General features: G+C 33.7%; 1 protein-coding gene across 2 annotated transcripts in view; it reads left to right on the forward strand.

Annotated features, from left to right (window-relative positions):
• LOC123693534 (ATP-binding cassette subfamily G member 4-like) overlaps nt 1-7,099 on the forward strand; it is a 53,112-nt gene extending 46,013 nt beyond the window's left edge. For both annotated transcript variants that reach the window (XM_045638692.1, XM_045638691.1), the window contains 6 exons: nt 1,046-1,203; nt 2,362-2,530; nt 2,806-2,906; nt 3,521-3,676; nt 4,347-4,532; nt 5,007-7,099. In XM_045638692.1, the coding sequence (XP_045494648.1) occupies nt 1,046-1,203; nt 2,362-2,530; nt 2,806-2,906; nt 3,521-3,676; nt 4,347-4,532; nt 5,007-5,165 (929 nt within the window). In that variant the 3' untranslated portion in view covers nt 5,166-7,099. The remainder of the gene's footprint in view (nt 1-1,045; nt 1,204-2,361; nt 2,531-2,805; nt 2,907-3,520; nt 3,677-4,346; nt 4,533-5,006) is intronic.
• Nucleotides 7,100-10,356: the final 3,257 nt, after the last annotated feature.

Genomic DNA, 10,356 nt, shown 5'->3' on the forward strand with positions numbered 1-10,356 from the left:
GGCAAAAATTTGAGATAAGTGTAGGTGGGCCCTATTTTGTTTTGAGTAGTGTATATTGAAAAAAAAGAGTCTGGTCGACTTCAAACTCAGATTGTTTTAAATAAATGTTTAGAAAGAACAATAATTTTTTTAATTATTTTACAGTTTTCATTTATTTTCATGATTATTCAGTGTTATTATCTCGTTCTATCAAATGATTCATGAAATCTCTATTTCTTCTCTTATCTCAACTTAGTTGGCAATCTTTCATTGATCATCTAAGCCTTTACGTAATTCGGCCCTTCTATAGATCCTATTTGGCACGAACACTATCGTGATATTGAAAATTAATTATGAAGAAATGTAAAACTGTTGAATTATACGTTGTGTTGTAAATCGCTTTACATATATCATTTGTTGCACAATGATTATCACTACACAGTATAAAACAAATTCGCTTTCTCTGTCCCTATGTCCCTTTGTATGCTTAAATCTTTAAAACTACGCAACGGATTTTGATGCGGTTTTTTTTAATAGATAGAGTGATTCAAGAGGAAGGTTATATAATTTATTAGGTTTTAGACAAAGCGGGCGAAGCCGCGGGCGGTAAGCTAGTATTACTATATGAAACTGTATAGTAGTCGTACTCAAGTTGTATATTCAAATTTTGTTTTGTACAAACAAATAAACTCCTTTAATTTTAGTTTGATCAAGGCTTATATGAAGTGTAGATACATTGTAAAGATAGAATTATATATTAGTTCAAAAAGGATCATTAATAAGGTATACAGTATTTTGTATACCTTATTAATGAATGATTTATGGGCACTTGAAGTATTGTTGTTAGTGTTGTAAAAAATTACACCTTAATTTATTTCAAAATGACACATAAAGTTATACAATATACTTACACAACGTATTACAATTAGTGGATGTGGCATCGGTTTTGTTGTTGCCCTGTGATTCTTAAAGAATTGATTTTTTTATGATTAAACTCTCCCCATTTGGTGAATTTTGTTATAAAAAATTTATACACTAGAATTTACCAAGTATTTCTTATTTCTAGCTGAACCTCTAGTAGTACAAATGGACTCGGAAAAACAGGACAACGCGGAAGTAGCTCTTCTAGGCACGGAGGGATCCCCTCGACGATACGCCACGTCTGAGTTCAAGCAGTTTTGGGTGGTGCTGAAACGGACATTGCTGTTCAGTAGACGTGATTGGGTGAGATTATTTGTTTATTTAACTATTTATTATTTATTGTTACACACCATTTAACATTAAAATTTTCAACTAACCACCCGCGACTTCGCCTGCGTAGTAAGGAAGCTCCGCGTAGTTACCGTTCCTCTGGGATACATTTAATTTTAACAATAATAAAACTAGCTTAAATTTTCATTAAAATATATAAGAGCGGTCTTTGCATTGACGCGGTCTCATATCTAATACCTTTTTTAATTCATAAAAACAATGCTAATTTGAATGATCGACAAACAAATTTTTGTGATAGCGAGCTTGATGATTGATTCAAAGTGGTTTTATAATTTACTAATTTGCACACATCTATTTTTGTGTATGCTTCATAATGTTTATAATAAAAATTTACATGTAAGAATTAATTAGTTTACATCACGCTCGTTGTAAATAATTTGCGATAAATATATCGAACAAAATGTTTGTAGTTTTGAGTATAAGTAATTTAGAGCTAATACATTTGTCCGTTGACAATACTAGGCTATATGTTTATTATTTCTCATGAGAGGATTGCATTAAATTATGTAATACTAGCTTACAGCCCGCGGCTTCGCCCGCTTTGTCTAAAACCTAATAAATTATATACTAAAACCTTCCTCTTGAATCACTCTATCTATTAAAAAAAAACTGAATCAAATCCGTTGCGTAGTTTTGAAGATTTAAGCATACAAAAGGACATAGGGACAGAAAAAGCGATTTTGTTTTATACTATGTAGTGATAAGGACAGGGATTAGGCAGCTGGTAAATTTAAAATGCCTCATTTAATACAAAGTGACTTTAGTGAATATTCGAAGTGATGAAAAGGAATCGTGGGTAGAATGCGTGTGTGTCACGGTTGTTTATAAAATGAAATAAAATTCAATGGGCTACTAGTTATTGCATAGATAGTTGTTCTATATTAATTATCAAGTTAACATAAAAAAAAGACGTGTGGCACTCGGGGACTGCCGCGGTAAAGCTATTGCATGCTATGCCTTCAAGCCACACCTCCGCCCGTCGGAGTGGGGAGCGTGAGGTTTTTTCGTTACGGAATTTCTCGATTCGGTCCCCGCGCTCGAGGCCCGCGATAGAAGCTATGCAATAGCTTAAAAATATGTATTTAATTTTCGTTTATATTATGTTTTCAGACGCTCATGTACCTACGTCTTTTCGCTCATATCTTGGTCGGTTTTCTAATCGGCGCGCTATACTACGACATCGGCAACGACGGCTCCAAAGTGCTATCCAACCTCGGCTTCCTGTTCTTCAACATGCTCTTCCTTATGTACACCTCTATGACGATCACTATATTGAGCTGTGAGTATGAAAATCGACTTTAAGTGGTGTGGATAGAGTTGATTATTGCATGCAAGTTGTAATTTATCGTAATATCGACCTTAAGTCGTCAAGTTAGAGTTTATTATTTTATGGATCACCTCTATTATGATCACTATATTGAGTAGTCTGTATGCAAGTTAGAATTAATTGTTATTGGCATATAAGAATTGAATTGATGCAGATAGGGTTAATTACATATTTTTATATTATACATATTTTATAGATTACATTATAAATGTGCTCTTCTGTTACAGTCCCGCTGGAAATGCCGGTGCTTATAAAAGAGCACTTTAATCGATGGTATTCCCTGCGGTCTTACTACTTGGCCATCACCGTTTCTGATCTACCGTTCCAGGTAAGTTATATAAAAGAATAAACTTTTTTGTCCTAAACAGGATTACCAATCAGGCGCGGTATGAAAGGGAGTGGAGGGGGAGGTCAAATTGATGTTCTTAAAATTATAAAACATGACAACATTCGCCAAAAAGTAGCACACTTCGATTTTGTTATTATAAATTATAATGTGTGCAAATGTATATGCAATAAGGTCTAATTTACCGACTTAAAATATTTTATTATTGACCCTTCCAAAATTTCCGGTTGCGACCGCGCCTGTGTCCGCCATGTAGTAAACTATGCACAAAAGAACTTATCATAATATGTTCATTACATAAAAAGTAATCAAACAGTCTCATAAAATCTCGATTTTTTTATTATTTTTATCTATTAGGTATTTTTTGTAACGTATGTATTATTAACTAGCTGTGCTCCCCGGTTTTACCCGCAGTGCCCCGCTCCCCTTGGTCTTAGCTAGATGAAATATAGCATAGCCTTCCTCGATGAATATCTAACACCTAAAGAATTTTTCAAATCGAACCCGTAGTTCCCGATATTAGCGCGTTCAAACAAACTCTTCGGCTTTATAATATTATAGTGTAGATTAATACCAATTTTATTTCCCCCACACAGGCGATATTCTGCATAATCTACGTGGTGATAGTGTACCTGCTGACGTCCCAGCCGCTGGAATGGTTCCGCTTCTCCATGTTCCTGTCGTCGTGTCTGCTCATCTCCTTCGTGGCGCAGAGCGTCGGCCTCGTGGTGGGCGCCGCTATGAATGTGCAGGTTAGAAACATCTTGCGCCTGCGATCCTGCGATCTCAGTAAACTTAACAAATTACTTATAAAATCTTTCTCTTGAATCAGTGTCTGTTTAAAGAAACCGCATCAAGATCTGTTGCGTAAGTTTAAAGATCTAAGCATACAGACACACAGACGGCGGAACGCGGCTTGTTTGTGTGTATGACGATTCAAATAAATTATGTGATTCTAGTTTAGTGACTAGACTCACATAATTTATTTGAATCTATAAGTAAATTATACATACGTACCTTTTTATCGCTATAAGTAAGTTCAAACATTGTTACTCTACCATAGATATTTTTTTTTTATTTATCTCCATTCTACTTCTCTAGAAAACTTACCAAAACCACAGACAATTTGTTCCTCCATAATTTTTTTTGGAAGTGAAACTTCTTTATCGGGGTTGGAAAAAAGTTTAGTGTAACATTTTTTCGTTACGCGTTACATTTTTCCGCTACTCGCCAGTTTTTTCTTATCCCTACCACGCGTAGGACGTATTTCTGTAAAGTTGCATATAGTAAATTATTTTTTGAAAAATAAGGTCATAAAGAAGTTTCACTAGTTACGTGTGTACACTAGTATACGCACACATTTTTTTAACATTTCCCATTTGAATTTTATATTTTATTTAATCATATCTTGTTCCCCCACAGAACGGCGTGTTCCTAGCGCCCGTGATGTCCGTGCCGTTCCTCTTGTTCAGCGGTTTCTTCGTGTCGTTCAACGCGATCCCGGTATACTTGCGGTGGATCACGTATATATCGTACATTCGCTACGGGTTCGAAGGCACGGCGCTCGCTACCTACTCGTTCAATAGGACCAATTTGGCGTGCCACCAGGTAAATAATAATATTATTAACCCATTGAGCCCCAGCGGCCCGATCGGACCACGACACAATAGATTTTCTATTGTGTCTGTGATTCCGGGGGCTGAGTTATTACGTACAATATTCCACCCAATCATTATTGGTTTTGTATTATTTGGTTACCACCAATTTTTTGTTTTTTCACTCTGCCGAGATTTGAGAGGTGTTAGATACATAACTTATAACTCAATAAAAAATTATATTAATAGCTGAACGATTTTTAATGATGGTTCACGAGACGCGTCTTGAGTTGGTGAAATACGCGTTTTAGCATTTTTCAGTTCAACCATAGAAAAACACTTAGTTTTATGATTAGTCAGAAAATTATTAGACGCGGGTTCGAATCCAATTTTTCTATTCTATCGCAATTTAAATAGAATTGAAATTACACATTTTAACAGGTATAGAAATAAAACACATATTAAACTTATCCATATAAATTTCCAGAGTTACTGCCACTTCAAGAAGCCCGAGATCACACTAGAGGAGCTAGACATGACTGACGCTGACTTCACGCTGGACATCGCCGCACTATGCCTTATATTCCTGCTCCTGCGTATATCTGCGTTCCTCTTCCTCCGCTGGAAACTCAGGTCCACTAGATAGAGATAGATATACTGGCCTAGTGTAGAATTATAGTAGCGGGATAGACGTGAAGTTAGCTGTATATTGATTGTAGATAGTATATTGAGTGGATTAGCAGTCCGTATAGTGACGTTTTGTAAAGTTTGACGTGTGTTTTGGCACTAAGTGTTAGTGTCAAAGTGCGCAAAAAGAAATTTATGTGTTGTATGACTTTTGATGTTTAGTGTCAAAATTGTATGACAAAAGTGTAAAAACGTGCGTCAATACAAACATAATAACAAGCGCTCAAAAAAAAAAATAACTATTGTTAAGGTTGTTTTTCAACTCTTATGGCGTGCTAAATATTGACGTATACGATAAATATACAAAAATAAAAAATATATTGAACTTTACAAATATTGTAGGCGTAAAGTGTCGCCAAAGTGACCAAGTTCAGTTGGCGATAGTTATTATTGTGATAAAAATGGATTCCAATGTGATCAAGAGAACAATGTTAGTTATTTCTTTGGATTGTAACGTAATAATAATTATATAAGTAATATTGTATTTTAACAAGTAATCTTCGGTGTTATGCTCAATGTATTTTTTTTGCATTTTATGAAAACTATTTTTTTTGTTTGGTAAAGCAGTTTCGAATCATGACAATATTTTTTACAATAAAGTGCCTTATTTATATGACGTAACTGTAATGGTGGCTAAAATTTATTCTAAGTGTTTTTTTTTATTTGCTTAGTGGCCTTTGTCGTTGAAACACGAATTTATTATGGTAAATTTATTATAAAGATTACTTTATTAGTTTCAAGTGAAAGCGAGATAAAATATATTTATTAAGATCTGAAGGTCACGATTTATGAGCTAATTCCAAAAACGTTCGCTACGTATTTTGCGTAGATAAATATTATGTAGAAAGTTGAGAAATGGTTATTCTAACTTATGACAATTATAACGTTATTTTAAATTTTAATTTATCACACTTGGTTTTGACCGTTTGAAATATTTATATCTGACTGTCATATACCAACCCTTGCTAATAAAGATTTGAAATTTCTATACATATCTTTTAAATGATCTTTTATAATATCTATTTTAAAAATATTTGTACAAAATTTAAAGTTTCTATACAATCAGACAGGAAGTGTATTTCTGCTTAATTATTTATTTATTTTATTTATTCTATATAAAAAGGTCTTATGAATTAAAAATAAGAGTTTATATACATTTAAATAATATTACAAACGGTTCAAACGTGTATCTAATTGCTCATTATTCATATATCTTGCCTCCAACTTGCCTCTGGTAGCGTACCAACGTAGCCAACGGGCGGTCACGTGTGATGGTTATGCGATTTTTTTGAAATGCGGGTAGTTTGAAATTTTTGAAATTTTATCAAAATAATTGTGATTTTACTCCGAATTCTTGAAGTATACGTAACTTGACAAGTTTTTTACACTCCGATTTCTATAACAACTGTTTAATACTCGATCGTTTTATAATATCATCGATTATTCTGATGAAATGAATTGACGACTTTTTAGACTTATTGGACTATAGTTTAAGTGTACAATACTTAACAAGGGTTTAAGTGAAACAGTTGTTTAACATAAACATCGTTTAGAAATCGGATTTAAGATTTACAATTTCGATTTAAGAATTAGCTTTGAGAATTGAACTAAGTGTCTGTGTCAAAAATTTAATGTTGTTCAAATATATGTGATGTTGTATAAAGGAAATTTTATAAAATATAAAGCATTTTATAACTTGATGGTTTTATTAAGTAATATAACATAACCATTTGCATGGGGGGTAAATAAGTATAAGTATAAAACTTAATTAGGGATCACGGTTATATTTAAAGTGTACTTAGTTAAGTAAATGTGTAGATTATGGTCCAATAATGTTATGGTTAAAGTATGTATGTTATTTTATCTATTTTTTTAATAAATGGTTATTATAAAGCTTGTGGTTTTTTTCTCTATCTTAAATCTAAAAAATTAATCAATTTTCAAAGGTTTCTAACCTTTGAAAATTGATTAATTTTTTGTTTCGTAAGAAACAGAAAGAGAAGCACTGATTATATTAATTCATATCAATTTTTGAAGTGAAAGTTCTTTAGGCGCATGACAATTCCGTCACGCCATTGAGTGAGGCGACGATTTTGGTGTCTTTGAATATTGACAAAGAAGTTTCACTTCTGACACGTGTGCTCGGCACACACGCTCTTTTTTTCTTTAAACTGCTATTCTAAAACAAGCTTAAATCTATATATAAAACTCAAAGGTGACTGATATAGTGATCTATCAACGCACAGCCCAAACCACTGGACGTATCGGGCTGAAATTTGACATGCAGGTAGATGTTAGGACGCAGGCGTCCCCTAAGAAAGGATTTTGATCAATTCTACCCCCAAGGGGATGAAAATTTGTATCATGTTTATTTATCTTTTCCACGCAGGTGAAGCTGCGGGCAACAGCTAGTTATATATAAACTCAAGGTCTAAGCAAACATCCAATGCACATTTTATTTAAATAATACACCTAACGTAACCTAATTAGACTTACTAACACCTTTTTCTGCATAGATCAAAAGCTCAAGTGGGTAACACACTCATCAATGTAATTAACTGAAATTTTTTATATAATAAGATGAATTGCATACATTGTAATATTATTATATAAACGAAAATTGGGAAAAAAACTGGAGCGATGTCAAGGGTCATCCGGATGGAACGAAGTGTTAAGTTAGAGAGAGACAGATAGAGAACCACGCGCACGCCGCACGCCGCACAACTCTAGCAAAAATCAGCAGAAATCGGTTCAGCCGTTTACACGTGATACCGTGACAACGCGAAAAGGGTTTCATTTTTATACATAGAGATTATAGAGATACTAGGAACATAAATTAAAAAAAAAAACAACATTTTAATTTTTAATGTGAACTTTACTTATAAATCTGGTTGTTACATTTAAACACACGTATAATATATTCAGATTATAAAAAAATGGATTTCAGTTTTAAGATTAGAAATAGTTTGGAAAATCCAAAAGTGCACGCCTCATAATCTCATCCTTTACAATAAAATTGATTATTTATAAAGAGTACACTATAAATATAAAAAAGAAATAAAATATAACAGTTGGAAAAGTAAAGAAAGCGGTACCGTAATAATTGAGCTATTTTTCTTGTGGCCCCACCTAGATGTGAAACTGCGCAGGTTTAAGGGACTGACCAACTTATTTTTTTAAACCTTGGCTTATAGTATAAAGAATCGAGTTTATAATGGTGAATTTTGAGTACACTATAAATATAAAAAAATAAAAATAAAGAATATATTATGTAGATATACTAAAATTATGGAGAACAGTCGATATTTTTTTTTTGTTTATTTAATAACAATTAAACCACATCGAATCACCCTGAAAAATGAAAGGGTTCTATTCCTGAGCATACTCAAGCGTAAGAGAAAAAAAAAGACTCGATTAGTAAAGTATTTCGGTCGCTATCGTGTTAACAAGAAAATCCTCCGCACATACAGACACACGGACGTCCAAGACAGAACTTTTTAAACTGTTTTTTAACTAGTTTAAATAACAAAAATGACATCAAAAATATCATGAATGTTAAAAATAGTGTTTTTTCTTAATATGTGTGTGTATGTATTATCTTACAAGTGCAATGAAATATGCAAAAATACATAAAGACATTTTAAGTTTGAAAAATCAGATGTTTTGCGCGAAGTGACAGTAGTACCCACCTCAACGCTTAGCTTACGAGGCGTGCAATATGAAATCTTACTCCTACTGACTAAATATTATAACCCTGAAATTTGTGAGGATGGATGTATACAAATGTATGTTTGTTCCTCTTTCGCGGGAAAACCACTAAACTTTTATAATATTTCGCTTATGTACTAGAATAACACATAGGCTTAAAGATATAATTTCCCGCGGGAGAAACCATGCGGTGTAGCTAGTCTAATATATATTATAAAGGCGAAAGTTTGTATGGATGTATGGATATTTGTTACTCTTTCACGTAAAAACTACTGTGTGCCTAGTGCGAGTTTTCATCGAGTACGAAACGTTACTATCGCGTTTGCGTCACAGCCGAATTAATCGAACAGCGCCCCTAGCGGACGTATGGGGAAGCTTTGATTCCCCATACAAATTTCGCTGTGACGCAGACGCGATAGTAACGTTTCGTACTCGATGAAAACTCGCACTAGGCACACTGAACCGATTACAATGAAATTTAGCACACTTATAGAGTGTAACTTGGATTAACACATAGCATAGTTTTTATCCCGTAAATCCCACGGGAACGGGAACTATGCGGGTTCTCCTTTGCAAACGCGGGCGAAGCCGCGGGCGGAAATCTAGTATTTATATATTCGTAGAATTAAACTATTAACATACATGGATGAGTACCTCCGATTTGCTATTGCCAATAAGTAACATATAATTATATGTTCAGATTTACACTAGTGACATCATCTTGTGTTTCTCAGTACCACTTAGCACATTATTCGTTCAAATAGTTCTATATTAAGTGTTATAATAGTCTCTACTAGTATTATAAAGCTGATTTGTTTGTTTGGTTGTTTGAACGCGCTAATCTCGGGAACAAATAAATCGTATTAATTAAATCTTGAGTTGGACAAGCTACGACCAAAAGGTTATTTGGGTTTTTTAGTTCCGTGACTAAAGGGCAGAAAAAATATTCGTATTTACTCTGTCCGTCTGTCTATTCTTGTCTGTTTGTCTGTTATCCGGCTGTATCTCATTATTACCCGTGATTGATGAATAGCTTAAATTTTCAGAGATGATGACTTTCTATTGCCGCTATAACAACAAATAATACAAAATCGAGGTTAAGCAATGGTTGGAACTGTCATAAATTGGATGCCCATTTTTTTAAGATACTCTTTAGCCTACGGGAGCTTAAGTGCGGGTGCCGTGAGTCCGACTTGCACTTGACCGATTTTAAGTGATTAGCGAAATGAAATATGTAACATCTAATCTTATAAATGTTTAACCTATTGAGCCCCGAGCGGCCCGATCTGACCACGACACAATAGATTTTCTATTGTGTCTGTGATTCCGGGGGCTGAGTTATTAAAATCCTTTGTGATAACGTCATATTATGAACATTGTTTTTGAAATTGTCAGGTTTCTCAGAAATCTTAAGTGTAATTAATTATTCTTATAGCAAGAAG

This window comes from Colias croceus, chromosome 8, assembly GCF_905220415.1.
Source record: "Colias croceus chromosome 8, ilColCroc2.1".
Classification (NCBI taxonomy): domain Eukaryota; kingdom Metazoa; phylum Arthropoda; class Insecta; order Lepidoptera; family Pieridae; genus Colias; species Colias croceus.